General features: G+C 30.2%; 2 protein-coding genes across 5 annotated transcripts in view; both read left to right on the top strand.

Annotated features, from left to right (window-relative positions):
- Positions 1 to 3,225, top strand: spag (spaghetti). Its single transcript, XM_065511771.1, has 7 exons — positions 1 to 305; positions 385 to 704; positions 806 to 1,014; positions 1,072 to 1,454; positions 1,517 to 1,606; positions 1,673 to 1,868; positions 2,973 to 3,225. The coding sequence occupies exons 1-7, from the start codon at positions 141 to 143 to the stop codon at positions 3,062 to 3,064; spliced, it is 1,455 nt and encodes a 484-aa protein (XP_065367843.1). The 5' UTR covers positions 1 to 140; the 3' UTR covers positions 3,065 to 3,225.
- A 10,245-nt stretch (positions 3,226 to 13,470) lies between these two features.
- The window catches only part of LOC135959581 (uncharacterized), a 70,879-nt gene continuing 61,852 nt past the window's right edge, over positions 13,471 to 22,497 (top strand). The window contains exons 1-2 of one of the 4 annotated variants that reach the window (XM_065510538.1): positions 13,471 to 14,077; positions 20,575 to 21,036. The gene's annotated coding sequence lies outside the window, so the exon portion shown is untranslated. Of the gene's footprint in view, positions 14,078 to 14,104; positions 14,494 to 20,574; positions 21,037 to 22,497 lie in introns of those variants that run through there. The other 3 variants (XM_065510537.1, XM_065510539.1, XM_065510536.1) reach the window with 3 other exon arrangements.

The raw sequence follows: 22,497 nt of genomic DNA on the forward strand, positions 1-22,497 counted from the left end.
ACAACAGAAATTTCCTTAAAATTCGGCGCACACAATAGAAAAAAATAAAAAAAGTCACACAAAACGAATACAAAACTTCTAAAAATAATTATAAAAAGAATTGAAAATAACAAAAAAAAACACCCGAAAGAACAACCAAAATGGATGCAGCCAACAAATCTATTGAACTTCAAGCCCAGGTACGACAAAACGCCGAAGTGGTAAACAATGCACTCAATGATTTGTACAATTGGGAAAAAGAAATCAAGGATAAGGAACGGGAAATACAAACACAGCCGGAAAGCAATACAAAAGATGTCAATTTGGTAAGGTTTTTTTTGGAAAATGTTGCACAAATTAATCTGTTTAATATAAAAATATTTGCATTTTTGCAAATCTTATTAGACTTTGCCGGTACGTAGTCACATTAAGGAACTGGATTTGAAAAAATCCAACTCAACTACACCCTCCAGTACTGTGAGTAATGGTGTGACGTCCAAGTATGATGCTTTGCTGTCACCTTCGAGCGAAAAACATGATACACCTTACGATCCTGTGGAATTAAAACACAAAGAAGCCAATGAAATCAAAGATTTAGGCAATAAGCATGTCAAAATGGCTGAATATCCCATGGCCATAGAGGCCTACACTAAGGCCATACAAATGTATCCCGACGATGCGGTCTATTATAGCAATCGAGCTTTGTGTTATTTAAAATTAGAAAAGTGAGTCACTTAGGAAAGTAAATTGGAAATAAACTGCCCACTATTTTAAATTTATTTCTGCAATCAAAACAAAATTTATGTATATTTTTATTTAAATTAAGATATGATGAATGTATCGAGGATTGTGAACGTGCCATTGACATTGATCGTTTGGCGGTGAAAGCCTATTATCGGCGTATGATGGCCAATGAATCGTTGGGCAATAATATGGACGCCCTCAAAGATTGTACAACAGTATTAATGATTGAACCGAAAAATACAGAAGCTAGTCGCAGTCTTGAGCGTATCAATGAACGCTTGCGTAAAAATGGTAAATATTTCAAATAGATTTGAAATTATTGCATAAACTAACATTTTACTTTTACAGTCAAATCCGCAAGTGGTCCAAACTTTAGTCCTCTACGTACAAATTTGGTGGATATTTTACCCATCGACAAGCCAGCCTACAAACGTTCAACAAAACCTCTAAGTCGCATAGCTATTGCAGATGTAGTTGGTCCTAAGGATAGTAAAAATTATGAAAATTTAACAATTTCAGACGAAGACATCGATAAATTGTTCAATAGTAATTGTGGTCATTTTGAGGAAATAAAGCCATCCACTAATAAGGAAAGCAATATGAAATTGGCTGCTACTAATGTACCTAAACCTTCCAAAATGGAGGAAAAGAAAAAGGAAACTTTGCCGGCCATTAATAAACAAGAAGATTCTAATAAAATTACAGCAAATGAATTTAGTAGTAAAAGCGAGGTAACATAATAAAATAAATTAATAAATAAAACCTATTATTAACATAAAATTGTTTCTTAAAGCGTCCTCTGCCACCTGCCCCCATTTCAACGGCTCAATTTTATTCCAACTGGAAAGAATTGACAGCTCAACAAAAGTATCAATATTTAAAGGTGATTTCCTAGACTTTTAAATCATTTTGTTTTGTTAATTTATGCTTTTTTATTTATATTTTTTAGAGTATTCCCCTTGAACAATTATGCAAAATATTGGGCGCTGGCTTTGACTCGGATACTTTAACTGACGTCATACGCACTTTGCATGATTTCTATTTGCTGCAAAAAGATGCCAACACTTCTGCCACATTATTGGAAGTTAGTAAAAATAAACAGGTGTCCATATTGTCCCTGCTAATGTCCAATGAGGAACGTAAAGGTATGCTTTGTTTTTGTTAGGGGTTCTATAAACAATAGTTAAGGTTCTTTATTATAAAGGTATTTTATTATAAAGGTACTTTATTATAAAGGTACTTTATTTTGAAGGTACTTTATTATAAAGGTACTTTATTTTAAAGGTACTTTATTATAAAGGTACTTTATTATAAAGGTACTTTATTATAAAAGTAATTTATAATAAAGGTACTTTATTATAAAGGTACTTTATTTTAAAGGTACTTTATTATAATGGTACTTTATTTTAAAGGTACTTTATTATAAAGGTACTTTATTATAAAGGTACTTTATTATAAAGGTACTTTATTATAAAGGTAATTTATAATAAAGGTACTTTATTTTAAAGGTACTTTATTATAAAGATATTTTATTATAAATATATTTTATTATAAAGATATTTTATTATAACGGTACTTTATTATAAAGGTACTTTATTTTAAAGGTACTTTATTATAAAGGTACTTTATTATAAAGGAACTTTATTATAAAGGTACTTTATTATAAAGGTACTTTATTATAAAGGTACTTTATTAATAAAGTACTTCATTATTAAGGCACTTTATTATAAAGGTACTTTATTAAAAAGTATCTTTTGGTACTTTATTAACAAAGTATCTTTTTTAAAAAAAGTTATTTTATTAAAAAATTATCTTTTTAAAAAATGTACTTTAAGCAAAAGGAACTTTATAATAAAGGTATTTTATAAAACAAGAACTTTTTAAAAAAATGTACTTTATGAAAGAGATGCTTTATTTAAAAGGCGTTTTATTAAAAAAGTACTTTATAAAAAACCCTTTATTAAAAAATACTTTATTAAAATGTACTGAAAAATCTACTTTTTAAAGGATTCACTAAAAAAATATCGTTATTTAAATAGTACTTTTTTATTTAAAAAATTCTTTTTTAAAAAATACTTTATTAAAAAGAAATAATTTAAAAAATTAACTTTTTAAAAAAGTACCTATGTGTTAATTAAAGTACTTTTTTAAAAAAGTAGCTTTTCAAATTATTAAATTTTTTGTTGAATCCACCACCAAAACTTTATCTTAGCAAAACTCTAATTATTATTGTGATTCTTATTTTCCAGCATTAACGGAAATTGTCAATTCCTTAAAGGAAATCAACTCCATAGATACTACCTCAGCTGAACAAATTATGAAGAATTTCAATTTAAATTAATATTTACTCAATTATGTATGTACTTGTTTAGTTCTACTATATGTTTTTTTTTATTCTGTTTTATTTACAAAATTAATTTTGAGTTCATTTAATGAGCTGGGTTTTAATAAGAAAATATAAAGAAACTAATAAAGGAAGTGCAAATTTATTGTTCCAAATAATGCTCCCGTTTGTATGAAATTGTTTGCTTGAACTCAAAAGTTGAAGTTCACTTAACCCACTTAGCGCAAACGTCCTTTTAAAAGAACGGGAAAACCGGGTTTGTATGTGCATTTAAAATGCACATTTTTTTAAATTTTCATGTTATTAAGTTCTGAACCTTAAAGCGTCAGCTGATAAAAGAAGTTTCTCGTGGTTTAATTGTATATTAGGAATTTACGTTCCGAAATAAAAATTAAACTTTCAAAAAAACAAGTAAGAAAGTATGGTCGGTCAAGCCCGACCATATAATACCCTACACTAAGTAAAGAGCAACAAAAATTTTTCTTTTAAAATTTAAATAATTTATATTTTTGAGTGATTTTCGGAAGTGGGCCTTATATGGGGGCTATGACCAATTATGGACCGATCACCATGAAATTAGGTCGTGTGATTTATGTGTATATTAAAGTTAACTATGTTGAATTTTGTGTGTTTACCAACATTTTTAAGCGATTTATGCACGTTAAAGTGATTTTCGGAAGCGGGTCTATATGGGAGCTATGACTAAATATGGACCGATCGTAACAAAATTTGGTGACATGAATTTTGTGTATATAAAACTTATTTGGAGCGGAATTTGTGGAGATACATATATAAATTAAACATTTATGACCGATAAAGTCCAATTTCGGGAGGACATTTGTATGGGGGCTAGGTGAAATAATGGACCGATTTCAGCTAGTTTCAATAGGCTTGGTCCTTGAGCCGAAACAATAATATGTATCAAATTTCATCGAAATATCTTCAAAATTGCGACCTGTACTCTGCGCACAAGGTTTACATGGACAGCCAGCCAGCCAACCAGACGGACGGACGGACGGACGGACATCGCTTAATCGACTCAGAAAATGATTCTAAGTCGATCGGTATACTTTAAGGTGGGTGTTAGACTAATATTTTTGGGCGTTACAAACATCTGCACAAACGCATAATACCCTCCCCACTATGGTGGTGTAGGGTATAAATATTGAAATTTAAAATAGAACTGAAACTAATGGTCTCATTTTGTAACTTCAAACGAATTTTCGTTTGCGTTTCTGTTTGGAACGAAAAAATTAAAGTTTGGTATTTTATAAAACGAAACGATATTTGCGTTTCAAGTCGATTATTTGATGTGGTACCAAGTTTGAAAACATTGTTTTTATGTCATATTTCTGCCAAATAAATTAAATTATTTTTATTTATTTTCAAACAAATAAAATTTATTTAAAAAAAATTGAAATGACATAGAGCGGAAACTCTCCTGTCAAAGACCTAACTCAGTTGTCAAAAACCTAAGTGGTGAGAATGTATTAGTAGAAAAAACTATGTGAAAACAAAAACAACACTCGTATGTGTGATTATTTTGAGTAATTTTTTTGTTTGAGCTTTTTTCTAGTTTCCGCTCTATGTTTCTCTATGTTTCAAGCGCTTGGGAACGTTTTGTTCTGTTTTATAAAATTCAGTTTTATATACAGAAACGAAAAATACGTTTTGAAAAATATGAGAATTCAAAAATGACAAATTTTTTCGAAAAAAACGTTTCGTTACGTCTTACAAAATTAGGGCATAAATTTCAGTTTTAGACAAGTAATTTTTCATTTAGAATTCAGAAAAGAACCATTGAAAATTTGGGCCCAAATCGCTTTAGTATCAAGTAAATGTTTGTGACGTATCGAATAGCAAAATTACAACACGCAATATCTATCGAAACGAAATTTTCAAGAAAAACAAAAATTTTTTTGTTTTGTAATACAACCAAACCAAAATGGACCATCACTTTTAAATTTCTTATCTTCATCTGAGACAAATGCGAATGAAAATCGACCTTTTGCAATTATCAAACATAGTGTAAGTGAAAAGTAAATTTGAATAATAAGAATGTAAATAAATAATTAATGATAAATTGATATTTTAGGTTCCGAAAACGATATAGATTATCCAAGAAGGCTGTTAACTTTGTATTTTTCCTAATGAATTTTGCTGGTAGCATTATCCCTTTTAGCCAGCGGGAGCTTTCAGTACATAGTTGGTAAAGACTACTTATTGGTATGAGTCAAATTACTATTTGTATGTATGTTGACAACTGTGTGAAATTTTACAAAAATAAAATAGTTAAATTAAGTCAAAATTAGTCTGGAAACACTCGAAGGAAAGGAATTTGTTATCCGAACTTTACAACGATAATGTAAAAATTTATATATTATTAATCGCTATATTGGCTGTATGTTCTCCCTCCTTTAATGCAAATTTTAATGTCACTTTATCTTTTACAAAGTTAAAATTTACGCAGTTGATTTTTCTTATACAATTTAATGTATTTCCATATTTATATGAAAAATTTAGAGGAATGCACATGTGATTGGACTGAAAAGTATAAAAGATATAAAGGGTGATTTTTTTAAGCCCGAAAGAACTTATGAAAGGGTTAACTGTCAAACAAACTGTCATAATGCGATAATTTTTTCACATTTATGACAGTATATTCTGGCAAATCATCATGAATAGATTAACACTTAAACAATTCTACCAAATTATCGAAATTTACTTTAGACGACTGTGTTTTATCACAAAATTGTTTTTGGCTCAACGGGTTTGTTAAAAAACAAAATTGCAGCATATGGTTTACAGGCTGATGGTAGCATCGGACCTTTTTTCTTCAAAAATCAATTACGGTCAATGGAGAACACACCATAATCATTGATATAGATGATATTAATCAATTTCAAATGTTAATACATTGATCTTTCGAATAGACTTGCCACCTTTTGAAATTTCCAAAACGGGACACCACTAAATGATCAGAGAACGATGGAAAAAAACATGGAAAATTACCTAGCGTGGGTTATAGGATTTGCTGAGTACATTACAAATTGTGTCAAAAAATTTCAGAAACACCTTCAAATTCAGAAGTTATTCTGAAAAAACCGTTTACAGTTATGTTTTTCAACTTATCGATCTGTAACTCAGTCAGTTTTTGTTCAATTTTTATTTTTTTTAACGTGTTGGGAAAGAAATCTTATTACGCTTCAAAATGACATGCATTTATTGATACATTTGTAAGTTATAAGTATTGCTTTTGTTACAATCTTTTTTGATTTGAGTCGCTTTTCATTGTTTATTTTGATATGAAAGCTTATAAAAATTTATATCAATGTATAAAGAAAAGTTCTTAATAAAACATGGTTTTAATTTTTCAAATCGGATAAAAACTGTAAAAGTTATTCAACTTTTCATTAATACCTTTTTGAGTATTTTCTCCCCCAGCGCATATAAATGTAAAAAAAACAGGGTAAATATTTTCGAACTTTTTTCGAAAAAGTTTAATAACTTTTGCAAATATAAACCGATTTGTCTATATAAAATTGTCTTTAAAGCAATCTGCAAAAAAAATTTGGTTTTCATAGAAAAAAATTAAAATCACTATTGTTGAATTTGAAAAATTACGAAAAAAATAAAAAAAAAATTTACTTTTTTAATAACTAAAACAATTTCTTAGATTATTTTTTAAAATTTTGAAATCGGGTTTAAAATGTCTGAATTAGAGGTATTGAAGTACTACCTACCCTAAAACACTTGTTTCAAAATAACTAAAAATTTTGAGGGTGTTCAAAATCTTTGAAAACGGTTTTAGCATGTCCTCACCTAGGCATACAACCTCCATTAGGAAGCTTTTCAAGTTCTGACAAAAAGTGTTATTTTGAAGCAGTGTTATTATCCTATTTTATTTATTAAAATCAACAATAACACATTAATTTTAATTGTGTAAACTCTGGAGAACTATTACTGTGAAAGTCTTCGAACTTTATACAGGAGTAAATAGTTATTTTCGAATATCTGGAGTACTATAATTGTAAAGTATTTAAACTTTGTTTGAATCAAATTCTTGTCACTATACGGAGATTGGCTGGAAATGGGCGAGACTGAATTTTTTAAAGTAAATAGTTATTTTCAAATATCTGGAGTACTATAATTGTGAAATTCTTCAAACTTTATATGAATCAATTTCATATCACATGAAGTTTAACCAAATTGGGAAGAATCGGAACAAGGTTTAAGTCACCTACCACACAAAGGAAAATAAATATTTTCAGAACTATATAGTGAGCGATAGCTCACTTATCATTTTACATAGTTTGGCTGTAAAATGGTCGGGATTGGATTAGTGGGAGTGACACCTCCCATACAAAGTATATAGTTAATTTCGAATATGTGGAGTAATTGTAATGTATTTAAACTTTGTATGAATCAAATTCTTATCACTGTACAGAGTTTAGATAAAATGGTCTAGATCGGAACAGTGAGTATGAAACTTTCCATTCAAAGTACATAGTAAATTTTGAATATCTGGATAATTAAAATTGCGAGATTCTTCAAACTTTGTCTGAAAATTTATTTTTTATAATTTTACCTAATTTGTTTCACCTCATTAAAAAAATAGTTTATAAAATCTTTAAAATTTTTTTATTTTACTACGTAGGAGTAACGAATCGCAGCGAGTTATTTAATAAAGTTTACCTATTTCAGTCCATAATTTAAAATTTATATTTTTAATCGCTTTTATCAGCTTTTTTATTATTATTTGAAGTAATAAATTCGACAAACTCAGTCCATTTCAATGGACCAACAACTCACCTTTAACTAAATTTTAGTTACTAAAGGTACAAGCATCCTAGAGCGAGTATCGTGCAATTTATTTTTCATGAAAGGTAAATAATGTTTACTAATGAGTTTATTGAAACTCATAGAAGTTAATGCACTAAGTACCTATGTATGTATATTGTTAAATAGTGATATTCAGTTTTTAGAAAATACTATATTTCAGAAAATAAAGCATCCTTGTTTATCGGTATTTCCAATTTTTGATTTTTTTATATTTTTTGTGGTAATTAATGAAAAAGTTTTTTTTTGTTTTTTTAAACGGGACAAATGGCGTCCCGTTTAGAGTATCGCCGGGACACGGGACATTCGACTCTATAACTGGTCTGTCCCGTCGAAAACGGGACGGTTGGCAAGTCTACTTTCGAATAAAAAATATTCTTTTATTAACAAAATACTAAAATAATAAAAATTTCTTAAGAATTTTTTGGATTAAATATTTGAAAAAGTTTCCATTGTATTGACACTCGCTGTATGCATTTCGCTTTAATTATAAAACAAAGTGTAATAATACTCTATATTGAATAGATCTTTCTTATAACAGGTAAATTTATATTTATAAGAGAAAACCACCTCGCAAACTCAAATGCTTTAAGAGTTAAACTAAAATACAAGATCCCTCATACAGACACTACTACTTGCATATATGCAAAAGTAAAACTGTAAATGAAAATTCCTAGTCGTTCAGCAAGTGGGTGGCGGAGACTTTACAACATTACTACTACTATCTATATAGCAGTAATGGTAGTTGTAAGTATTTGGTCAAGTGTTGTTTTTTGCAACCTCTAAAAAAAAAAAATTAATAAAATATTTGCGTATGTGAATAGTTTTATTCGAACATAAAGAGACGTTTTCAAAACAAGCCTAATTATTTCTACTACCGAAAGAGAATGAGAGCTTGACATACTTGGAGAGATTTGCTAAAAAACCAGAGATTTTTATTTAAGTCAATCATTTAAATAAATAAAATTAAAATATAAAACGAGTATGGATACTTGTCGTTTGGTTATGGATTTGTTGATAACGGTGGGGGTTATGGCAAGTGTTGTTGTTTTTTTTTGCGTTGGTCAAAGCTAAAAGCAGTTTACTATCGAATAACAAAAGCAAAAACAAACAAACAAAAAAAACTACGTCTACTACATGAAATATTATAATAGTTCAGTTATGGAAAGAATTCAATCATTTGAAATGCTTTTCTAGCCAGATGAATTTGATGTAAAATCGTTAAAATTTTTTTGATGTAAAATCGTTAAAAAAAATGAACATGTTTATGTGAGATTGGAGCCTGGTCACTCTACGAGATCTGGCAGACCTTATTAAGGGTTAATTGTTATTTAAATCAACTGACCAATATTGACGACTATGAGAGGGAAGGTGACGACAATATGACATGTGTAAAATTGACGAACTTTCTAGAGTATTTTATAAACGGACGAGTGAAGAGTATAGTTTGGATAGACAGATATTTTTTATTCTAGAAGGGAGTTGTCCAGCAGCATCCAAAGTGAAAAGTCGTGTTAAGGTCGCAAAGTTGAATTAAAGTTGTCTTATTTTAAGTTACTATATATTATTATAATTAATAAGTTACCCTAGACCTAAGTGATTTAAGTGAATAATTTTTAAAATAAACAATTAAACGAAACATTTTGTGTTTTATTGAAGTCAACAAACTTCTGGGCTAAATTAATCCCACATTTATTTTTTACTTCAAAATATTTGTCACTGACCCACATTAGTGTATATATTCTCATAAGATTTTAAGACGATATAGCAATGTCCGTCCGTATGTCTGTTTATTGGAAACACGATAGGGCCCAAACGAAATGAGCTAGCTGGCTGAAATTTTCCACAATTCCTACTCTTTTAAAGGATGGCCAATCATTCACTGACCCGGTTAATAAAGCTATCATTTTGGCTGAATTATTTGCAAATATGTAATTCGAACTTACAGGAAAGCAATCAACCACTACAAAAGCTTGCAAGAGTATCAGTAACTATGCCGAATATATTCTTTCACGCTCGCGCAGCTAAAAAGGTTTTAACAGACCAGTACTGGTCTTGAAGCAGTGTTCATCGACTTTAGCCCGTCCGTTAGCAAACCTTTTCAGCATATACCGTGTCGGTGAATTTCATATTCATATGTTGGAAGCTTGCTAATATAACGACAATTCCAAAAAAGGGAGAGACTAACATCCCTGTGGCGTTACTCTCTAATTCGATTCGAAAGGAAATTTTTTCGAATCACAATGTACATATTTAGCACACATTTTCGAACATTTTCGTTTTCCGATTGAGTTACGCAGTAACCCCCCTGAAAATTATCGACCAATAGCAATTTGTTCTGCACTTTCCAAAGTTATGGAGAGTAAGGTTAACCACCACCTTGTGAAATATCTAGAATCTAACAATTTACTTAGCGACCGGCAGTATGGCTTTCGTGGAGGACGCTCTACGTGGGACTTGATTGCCTTCCTATCGGAAAATTTGTGCCGTATTGGTGAAAGTAAAGTGGTGACTCTAGATATTTCTAAGGCGTTCGATAGGTTGTGGCATGGTGCGCTCTTATCGAAACTAATTGATGTTGGTGTCGGTAACGAGTTCTCTCGATTTATATCGAGCTTTCTCAGAGATCGTACTATACGAGTTGTTGTAGATGGAATCTCATCAAACGAGTTCAAGATTAATTCAGGTGTACCGCAAGGCACCGTTCTTTCTCCTACTCTATTCTTTATTTTTTTTTAAATGACCTAAGTCAAACTTCCAACCCGATGAACGGCAACATTTGCCATTCATATTCATTCAACTATAGGCCAAGCCTTTCGGAGATTGGGACAATGAGGAAACACATGAATAATACGCTTAACCAAGATCTTGTGACAATCTCTGAATGGGATTGTGCAAACAGAGTCGATTTTAATGCACTTAAGACTCAATGTTGCTTCATTTGTTGGATGGTGTAAATATTAAGGAATAAGAGGCCTCGAGAATTCAGTGTGATATTCGCTGGACAAAACACATTTTTCAAGTGTCGAAAGAAGCATTCAAGTGCCTCGGGTTTCTAAGACGGTGTAAGAAATACTTCAATTCATCTGATCTCCTTATTATTTACACCACTTATATCCGACCCATTGTGGCGGCATGGTGTAGTGGTTAAAGTGCTTGCCTACAAAACGAAGCACCCCCTGTTCGATCCCTGGCAGAGGACGAAAAAGTTTTAAAAATTAACCTCCCTCCCTTTTTAAAATTAACCTCCCTCTAAACAATCCATCCAAGAAGCCCCCTGACCACTCCTCCACCTGGAAAAGAGGATAACATCATGGAAAGGTCAGGCAGCCTGCCACCCCCTGGGAGAAAAGAAAAGGTAGGAATCAAAGATCAGCAAGGTTCCCCACCACTACACCAAATACACAGAGGGCCTTGTTTCTAGACAACGACAGATGGCAGCACCATTACCCTATACCAGCTACAGCAGACCAATCATCTACTTAGCTGGAACAACAACTGATTAACGAAACTGACACAAGGCAATAATAACAAATGTGAAAAACAACTGCAACAATTCGTATAAGATGGATATGCTTTGTGGAAGTCAAATGCCCCCAATGGAGAAAAAAAAATATCCGACCCAATCTCATTTTGGAGTTACTCGACCGCGTACAGGAGAGGGCGAAGGTGCTTATCGGTGAAAGTAGGGTATCCAGCTCTACTGATTCTCTGGAGCATCGTAGCAATGTGGGTTATGTTTCACTGTTCTATCAATACAGGAAGGGAATATGTCCTGATGAAATTAGGAAACTTGTTCCCGATATCCGTAGCTTCTTACATTCGTGGTCAATTCGTTAGTGGATCGCACAACACACTACAGAGAAAATTCGTTCTTTAGCCATACTGTGCGTATGTGGAATAATCTTCATGTCTAAGTATTTCCTGTCCTTTTCAATTTAGGAAAAATTCCAATCAAATGTCCACAAACACTACTCCCTCTATCCTCCTTCCCATAACCCATTTTCCTAGTTCCAATGCATTGAATGAGAAGGGTCCAAACAAGTGCTTGCCCAAGCAAAAAAGATTCGCTTATCTTATGTTATGTCTTATGTCATTTTAAAGGGTACATATCTGTCATTTTTTCTCACTTAGTTATTGAATTATACCGTAAACAAGCTTTCGATTGCTCACCAAAGCAAAAGAGATGGTTAGTGCGGTTCAGCAGTGGTGATTTTGAAACGGAAGACAAAGATCGCCCAGGCCAGCCAAAAAATTTTGAAGACAAAGAATTGAAGACATTACTCCATGAAGATTGTTGTAAAACTGAACAAAATCATTGGGAGCTACTCAAGCAGCAATTTCAAAAGAATTGAAGACATTACTCCATGAAGATTATTGTAAAACTCAACAAAATCATTGGGAGCTACTCAAGCAGCAATTTCAAAAGCATTGGTTACCATACGAATAGAAGCCGAGAGACCTTGAAAGACGATTTATCATGTCCGAAAAGATGCTTGAACGCTATAAAAGAAAATCATTTTTGCACCGAATCATTACTAGCGATGAAAAATGGATCCATTACAATAAAGCGAAGCGTAAGCGATAGTATGTAAAGCCCGAACAACCAGCGGAATCGAAAACAAAGCTAACTATCCATGGCACCAAATACAGAGAGTTGTATTTGGTGGGAGCAAATACAGAGCTGCTGAAATAAGACCAGACCATAACCTTTACCGAAAGCAACTGATTCGTTTGAAGCGAATATGCTTCAAACGAAAATCATTTTGGCGTGTCCCGTCCGCTACGCTTCACTTTGGAACAAAGTATCCGAAATTGGCTTGATTCGTTATTGGCCTCAAAAGAAAGCTCGGCTCGGAATCCATATGTTGCCAGAAAGATGAGAAAATGTCATAGCTAACAATGGCCAATACATTCTCGCATTTTTAAGTCATATGTCCTTAGAAGTATTAATGTTAAGATCTTAATAACTCATTTAAGAACATACAATTTCAATTTGCATTAAGTCGGCTTAAAAACGTTTATGTACTTCGCAATGGAGTGGGAACACCTGCTGCCCCAATTGTACGATTCTAAGTACGAATGTACTGCAGCAGGAAAGCGTAAACTATTATGCAGATGGCTCCAAGTTCCAAGATAGTGTTGAAAATGGGCTATAGTCCAGAGATCTTAATCAATACGGAGAGGAATTCAATAGGAAATTAAGGATATACAAACCAAAGGTGGTCAACTTTGACACCCTGTATCTCACTTTGTATTCTAACAGGGTGGTCACTAATTTAATTTTCAATCAATTTGCAATCGGACCAGTAGTTTAGAAGATGCTTCCGATCGACCCCATTGTACCGGATATGAACGAAAATTACCGCTAAAATGCGGTTAACGAATTCAAATGATCGTTACCTTTTAAAAATTTCGAATCGCTAGCCAACATTGGATGGCTTTAATGGAAATGGTGTAAATTATCAATGCTGAACATAACAAACGATTGCATTCCTTAAACGTACTGCATCTGAGTACATACATATTTAATGACGATACGATAATAAATATTTAAAAAAGAGACATTTTTATACAACCACAACAATCGTATGCCGTTTTGATTTCTGTATGATCGTGTGTTCGTTTTGTTGTAGTTGTTGCTGTTGGTGACTTGGCAAACTGACTGACAAACTGTTGGTGGGATTGTGTACGAGAGTTAAAGTATGGCTTAACTGAGGTTGCGCTTGATCAACTTGATCCACTCCAGTGACAGCAGTAAACGCGAAAAGTTAAAAAACTGCTCATCATCTCGTGCGGTTTACACTAGTTCTAAGTGATATCGGTTATTTCTTTTTTTTATCTATTTAAAAATTCAAAATAAGAAATAATTTAAATTAAAGAAAAAAACAAGTAAAAATAATACGTAAAAAACACAAAAAAAATAAATAAATTTTTAAGAAAAAATACCAAGAAAACAAAATAAAAAAAAACCAAACAAAAACTTGTTATTTTTGATTTGCAAAAATCTCTATGCACTCATACACACACACGCAAAACCAGGCATTTTTACACACAAACACTCGCTCATAGATGAGTGGGGTTTGGTGGTGGCGATCGTTGCTTCGTTCATTCGCATGTACAAAATCAAACAACAATAACAACAACAAATAATATTGTATTGATACGAGAGTGAGTTTTATTTCAAAGAAAGAAAAAAAGTTTTTTTTTGTTTTTTGAATTGAAATTCAGCTTAAAAATATTCGTTAACAACAAGTGATATTGCGGCTAAAATAAAAAAGCAACTATTAAAACAAAGATCTCAAATAAATTAAAACAAGAAAATAAAGAAAATTAATGGAAAACTCAAGTTTTTCTCATCCACAAAAGAAAAAAGTAAAAAATAAGCAACAACTAAAATCAGTGTTTTTTGTTTGACTAAAAAGAAAAAGCAAGAAAACGTGAGATTAAATTATCAGTTGTAACGTGCAAAAAAACAAAAAGAAAATCAAAACAAAACAAAAAGAAAAATTAAAATTACAAGAAAAAAAACAAATAACAATAATTTACAGTAAAAAAAACCAACCAACAAAGAAAATAAAACACAGGTTAGCAAAAAGAAAAATTCCATTTTATTTTTATGTAAAAGAGAGAAAAATTGTAAAAGAGATTTACAAATTAGACCTATTGAATGTAGATAATGTTTGTTTTATACCTAGTGAAATTTTTTAGATTTTCAAACAATGCTTTTAAAAATTTGTAATTTATTTTTTAGATATTTAGTTATCTATGGCTTAAAGTAGAAAGGAACTACATAATTACATTTTTAAAAATTTAGCAGGAGAAATAAACAACATTAACAAATTTAACAGGAGATTCCAAAAAATTTTACGAACCTTAAGATATCATTCCAGTGAGTAAGATATCGGTCCAAATCATACATACGCTAAGCTACTGTTACTCCTAAAATACCCTAGGTTCATGAACATAGAAATTAAAAAAGGAACCTTTAGAATAAAGTAAACGTACTTTTAGTCCCCCTTAAGTAATTTGATTAAAACAGTTTGTGTATGTGTGAGTTTCTCTTTTAACATGAGTAACACATAAATTCCCCATAAATTCGACCACATAAATTCCCCATACAGTAGTCTTATGAGGTCTTCCACCTAAATGTTGAGTTTTTACAGAACCGGTCTCACGAAATTTTATTATAATTTTTGAAACTGCTGATTGTTTTATTGAATATTTGTCACAGATACTTTTTTTGTTTTAAACCAGCTTTAAAATCGTTAATTATTTTATTTTTTAAGTCTTCACAAATCTTAACTTTAGCCATTTTCGTTAACTTTGAAAAAAAGCAATTATGCGAAAAACTTAGAAAAAGAAATTGTGAAAAATTACCAGAATTTAAAAATAAAATAAAATAACTGTAAACAGGATGCTTTTTACATCGTTCTTTTAAATATTATTTTCGTTTTACATTTCTTTCTTGCAGAAGTTTAAAAGTTTCCATTGTTTTGTCAGTAGCGAAATAGCGAATATTTTTAATTTTGTTCCCTTTTTTCAGAATATAATTAAGTATGTTGTTTGTTTTTCAGTTAATTTATATAAATAAAACAATACAAGTAAAATACTAAAAAAAAATTTAATTTTAAAAAAATATTTTAAATTTTGTGAATACATATTTGGAAAAGTTTCCATTGTTTTGTCAACCACTGTATGTACATAAGTATAAAACCACAACTGCCTCGATTTTGACCTAGTTTTGTTTTATACATAGTATATGGATTACTAAGTCATCAATGTATACAATATGGATATCTAATAATAGATTTTTCAAGGACCTTTCCAACGACGTATATAACGGCATATTAATTCGGACCTACAATGGGTAAAAATAGGGAAACATATTTGTTTTCATCAATAAAAATTTATCAATCTATAGCTTAAAATATACTTTGTTGGGTTTATAAAATTCGGCACAGCCGAATATAGCTCTTTTACTTGTTTTTTTTTATTAATTTTATAATCATTTCAATTCAGGACCACATGTTAATAAATTTTTAATTTCATGTTTCTATTGTTTGTTTCTATAAAACAAACAAAAATTACTGTTGGTAGGAAAAAATACATGTATGTAAGTTCCATTATTGTAGATTCTAACTCAGTCAGAAGCATGTGTGTTTAATTTCCTGATTCGAGATCAATATTATAGAAAATTGAAATATTACGATTAGTTCTCCTTTTCGGCACCATAATATCCCTGTCCTTGATTCTTTCTTTACTCAGAAGCATATCAGCCAACTATTACGTATATAAATTAAATAATTTAATATTAATATAATAAAAAAAGTACCATTAGAAGCAAAAGTACCAATTTCCCTTTCGAACACCCGTCAAGTTTGAAATTTCAAAGTACACCGTGTGTATGTGGACTTGTTCAAGTCCAAAAATTACTATCTAATATTTTTGTAATCTTAATTGCTGTAGCGAACTTAATAATATGTTTTTTTCTGTTTAGGCTTAACTTATAAAGCTATAAGAACGAAATTTAAGCATGTGTTAAAGTATATGCATGGTTTCAACATATATTTTTTTTAGAAAAATATATTGGAAATTCTCAAGGATATAAAGGGATACATTTTTCAAAGGACATTTTTTACAACTTTTCGTCCTGAAAAGTAAAAATAAAAAAAATTATCTACTTCTAGAAATTGTCCCCTTTCATTTGATATCCATATAAAGAAAAACTAATGAGCAGAACTATTTAAATAAATTTTAAGAAATTTTTATATCCTTAAAACTTTGAAGTTCTTTAAAAAGGAGAAAATATCACAAAATAAAAAACTAAAAACGCAGTTCTACTATATATGACATAAGGTTTCATATGTATATGGTCCCGTTCAAGTCCAATAATTGCTGTCGCACGGTGTTATAATACAAGAATATAGCCACGTCCAGGCCTGACACACGTGACTCTCGAAGGTGTTACTAATTTACATATAACTTATGAGGCGCCACGATGCGCAACCTAATTTATTCTGAAACAACGCTTAACTGTCCAGGCTTTTAAATTATATTAAATTATCTGCCCAGCTAATAACTTTATGTCCATTTGTCCAATATAAAAACTAATATCAAAGCCAATTCCACAAACAATTCAAATTTAAATTTAACCAAAACATATCAATAAATACCTGAACTTGATGGTTGCATAATTAGATTTGTTAATTTTTAGATATTACCTATTATAAATAGTATTTATTTGCGCAATTTTTTTTTATAAATTTTTTAGGTTTTTTCTCACAATATGTAATTTCAACACGTGACTATAAAAAGACCGTTTCATATTTCACATTAATTTTTTTCCTGCTGATGTAGAATTTTGTGCTCTTTAAGCTGGTACTTTCAGTTTTCACGATACTTGAAATTTGTTTTTTCAATTAATCCGCAAAATTAGTATGTTTGGCCCCTCTGTGGGCTGTAAGCCGGCTGAGCCAAGTCGCCGATAAATTTTAAAAGCCGCCGCCGTCAAAAATTTGTTCGGCTTAAGTCGGCTTAAAAATATCCGCCGTTTTGAAAAAAGTTCAATAGTAATTTCAAAAAATTTCGGAAAATTTTACTTTCTAAATTTTTATTTATTTAGAATTTGAGTAGTTATTCTTTAGTCGGCGGTTAGCCGCCGAACATTTTTGGAGTCAGCAGCCGCCGCCGTGAATTTTAGTCGGCGCAGGTCCCTAATTTAGACCAAAATAGTTAGAATTTCCAAAAAGTACCCGTACCAAATTTATATTTGTAAGTTTTTGATAAGTAAATAATTTTAAAAGGTCCGAATTTCGAAAGAAGTACCAAACACCTGTATGCTAATTTTTAAGTAGAATATGATGCATTTAAAAATAGTTTAGGAGAATGTATTCCTTTTTACCCTCTAAACCTTCGAATTTCCAAATGGATCTACATAAGGAGAGGGGACCCTATAGTTCAAATTTCATGTCTCTATCTGTCAATCTGAATGACTGACATCAGCTTCTTTTCTTAATTGCGGAGTTTGGCTTGGTCGCTTGAACTGGTTGGCTCATTAGAGGTCCACTGCCGTTGAGTTGGATACGTTCTTCTTTTACGTATCGGGCTTGGTGATTGTACCAGAACCAGAAGGTTGGTCTATTTGCATTTTAGGAGACTTAAAGTTCTCTGAGCTAGACCCTGTCTGACTTGGTCTGTAACTCACTTTTGCCCTCTTAGGTAGGTCGTTCGCTATATGTTGGCTATTCGTAGGCCTAATACGCACTGTAACTACCCATAGCCAATGTGTTGCTCATTATCCTTCAGTTTAGAGGACGATTTAGGGTCAATTGCAATTGCAATGGTAATTTCAGCAATGCTACCTTTGCTGATTCGATTCAAGACCTTCTAGTACTGTACTGTTAGTTCATCATTCTGGCCCTCAATGAGTTATAGAATTCTGCTGGTAGGTGCTTCGGGAAAATATTCTACAAATATTTTCTTCCATGGTACCTTATCTTCAGATGCAAAATTAAATTAAATCCGATCCAATAAAAAATTATTGGGAATTTGTTTTAACTTTCTTGATATTAAATTGAAATTGCCTTGAAATAGTTTTACAAAGTCTTCCTTTACGGTACCTGCCCCAAGAACATATAGTTTCTTGCTTTAATCCAGCCTTAAAATCGTCCATTTTACTAACTATTTAAAAAATCTTATTTTGCGAAATAAGTTAGAAAAAATAAGCGGTATAACATGATATTTCATATTTAAATATTCTTTTTGTTTCATTATTTTTCTTGTCGAAGTATCCATTCGTTTGCCAATGCTAGGAAGTGTAACCACATTCTATAAATGTATTTTTGTTAAACTTTAATGCTTAAAAACGCTGACATTTTCTATATTTTAATACAAAAACTATTAAATTTAAACTTATTTTAAAGTTTTCAAAAAAAGCGTTTCCATTGTAGTGTATGTCAGCCATTAATTTACTAATTTTGGCTGATTTTCAATACCAAAGTACTCATTGTTATGGTTATATTTTGCTACAAAGGTCCATATATCGACCTATCGATATTTTCAATTAAAATATTTTCATTAAAGACTTCATTTTCTTATCTCTCTTTCAATTATTGGTCAAATTTATGAAAATATATTATTGAATTTATACCAGGTGGCGAATTCAGGCAAATACGAGCTTTCCTACTCCTCATTAATTGAAATATCCTCAATTGCTATGGTAGATATGGTAATATTAACTTGTAAAGGAATGTTGGCCGTTTCTGAATGAGATAGCAAGTAGAGTTTTTCTTTTCTCGCACATTTTTCATTTCCCGGGAAATCTGGATTCATTTTGAAGTTAGATTCCAATTAATTCTGATTTTATTTAGTTTTTTTAATTTTGAATTGGCAATGTTTTGCTTATTAATCAAAAATTAAGTAAAGATGTTAATTAAAACTTGAATAAACCCCAATAATATTAAATAAAATTAGGTTTTATTCCAAACATTTTCGTTTTACTCTTTGTGAAAAAAACAAAATACTTAAATAATTCTACTTTCAATCGGAATGGAATTCTGTAACAGCCCTGAACATTCACGAGTTTTTGGAATAATTTGAATAATGAACTTGTTATTGGTCTATTTTGGTTAAATCTTTTTTTGCTTTAAGAATCTTCTGCATTTGTTTTGGAGCTATAAGCATATTTTAGAGAAAGTCAAGTTCAAAAAACAGTACATAAAAATATGGAAAATAATTCCCGAGAAATCCCCATAATATTTCAGGATTGAAAATTTCCGTGAAAAACTCTAATAGCAAGACATTCAATCATCTAACACACAACCATCTTCAAGTTTGGTTGAATCAAATTTTTAAACAGCTCCATTTTCAAGGTAAAGGTTTTGGACATAGTTTATGTTCCAAGAATTTTAATATTGTTAAATTGTTTGTTTAGAACTTAGGGTATTTAAATTGCGACTGTGCTGATAACAGCACTTTGTAAACAAACGTTTAAAATAATTAAAATTTCATGTGAATGACTCAAGTTTTCAAGCTAAAATAGTAAAAATCCAAAGAAATCCACCCCCATCTTTTGTTAAAAATTTATTTTGAGCAATTATTTTAAAAAGTTATTACTTAAATAACAAATCACTTATTTAAGTGTTTCAATTATATATATGTACGAGTTTCCATTAGCAAATAAATAAAATAAAAAGTAAAGTGTATATTTTAAATTTGGATATGTTTGCAAAAAAACCCAATATGAATCAATGAATAAGTAATAAACTATGTTGTGAAATATTCTTTGAAAGATCTATTTTAAGCCAATCTAATGTAATATTTACATGAATTTAATTAAAAAATCGAACTTGAAAACTGAGGAAAGAAGAAATTTGAAATTAATGACAAAAGTAACAGTTAAACAGATTGGAAATATAACTATTATAATAAGAATAATTACTTCAAAAAAACCTCAACTTATAGTGAATCATCTATGTCTGTTTATTTCCTCTCATTTCAAAACACACTACTCGATCAAATGATCAAAAACAAACAAAATATACGATCATTTTTCATTTTACACAAAAGAAAATCTTTTTAAACAACTTTTTGCTCATGTGTTTTATTTTCTTTTACAATTTGTTTTACATCATTATTATTATTTTTGATTTTTTTACAAACTTAAGCGAAATTATGATGGCATATCAAACTGAAAATTATTAAAAGCCAAGTGAATTTATGATGATAAGAAAGAAGCTGGAATTAATATTAATAATACGTAGTTACACATTATACATATGAATTGATTAAACATATGTATTTAAAAACAAATTGAAATATAAATAAAAATTACAAAACAAATAAATAAATATTACAAAAATTATATAGTATATTATACATAGTATTTGTAATCTTCTTCCTACTTTTTTGCTGCATTTTAAATTTTATAACAATTACAAAGAGCAGTACGATACTGGAACGAAAGAAAAGGCAAAAAAGAAATATTTAATTATGGAATTTTTTTTATTTAACAATTACTCGTGATTGAACAAATGTTAAAAAATAATGTAATGTCTTCAAAATGAAATAATTCAATAAAGGAAAATCATTAAGGCTGGAGAATTGGAGAAAAAGAAAACAAAAACTTAGTAAGTATAAGCAATTAAATGGTTGTTAAACTAATATTGTTTGATATTTTATAATAAGTTCAGGCTCTGCTAAACTTTTCTAATGGGCAAACTTGGCCTTATCCTTTTGGCTACTTGTCAATCGTACTGAGAAACTTCGAGAAACTTCCTAGTGTAATAGGGAAAGACTCTGTTGTAATCTGACCAGCTATTGATTGTTATTTTTATACCATTCCATTTGTAATTTCCACATTTGTCATTTTCGACCCTAAACTATATTTATTCTAGATCTGTCTGTCTGTTGAATTACTTACAAACATGATTGATACATCAATATACATGGGGAAATTTTCTGCGAGTTGTTAAGTTTTCCCTAATTAATTTGCCACTTAAAAAACATAAGAGAGACATATTATATATCAATGGATAGAGAATTTTGTCTACTTTTCAAAAATAAATATAAATTTTCACAATTAAAAAATATGACAAAAAATTTAAATATTTTATTGAATTTTTGCATAGATAAAAATTTTTCAAATAGAAATTAAATTTTTATTTATGAATAGTTTTTAGTGAAATTTTACAGTTATGCTGAATTTTTTATTTAAAATGGAAAAATAAAAACAAATTTTGAAATTTATTTACAGCAATCTCGAAATTTTTAGTTTTTTGGATATAATATACATACCAGGCTCGGGGTTATCGGAACCCTTTACAAAATAATTGAAAACATATTGGGCCATCTAAAATCGGTTACTATATTTTTACGTTTTAACCTTTTCAAAACGTTGGTTTATTTCCTTTAAATAAACCGGATACTTTTGATTGCAAATAAAAGCCGTTTAGTAGTTTAAAAATTGTAACAACTCTTTATTTATTTAAAATGTACAACAACCACAGAATTAAATAGTCACTCAATGTTTTATTATACACGTTTATAAATTCTGAAAAATATAGACACTTTATAATGTACACGAATTCACTTGAAAAATACAGCACACTTTAAGGCACTCAGTTGATGTTTATTCGAATAGCGTTTCTGATAAACTCACTAACGACTGCAACCTCTGCCACTATTTATAACACTGCCATCTGCAACCTGTCTAGAGGTTTCTAATACATACGACATCTGTGGCGTACTTTCTACAATGTTCTTTAACTGAATATTCGAGAGTTATCTTTTCAAAAAGTATAAACTCCTTATACATCCTCTTAGAAATTTTTTGCGATAACTTAAAAAGAAAAAAAGACCTTTTTTCCAAAAAAAAATAGCGAAAAATCGAATTTTTAAATTTTTTTAAATGCAAATGCATATAACTTTGGACTTAGTCATTATTTTGAAACAATTCTTTTTCTATTTGACACATACAAGTGTTGTTACTCCAATAAAGGAAAATTAGAGAAAATCGGTAAATATTTGAATCCGCTGTTATCAAAAAACTAGAGTGTTGAAAATTTAATTTTCAAATGCGAATAGCTCCT

The sequence above is a fragment of the Calliphora vicina genome, chromosome 5, assembly GCF_958450345.1.
Source record: "Calliphora vicina chromosome 5, idCalVici1.1, whole genome shotgun sequence".
NCBI lineage: Eukaryota > Metazoa > Arthropoda > Insecta > Diptera > Calliphoridae > Calliphora > Calliphora vicina.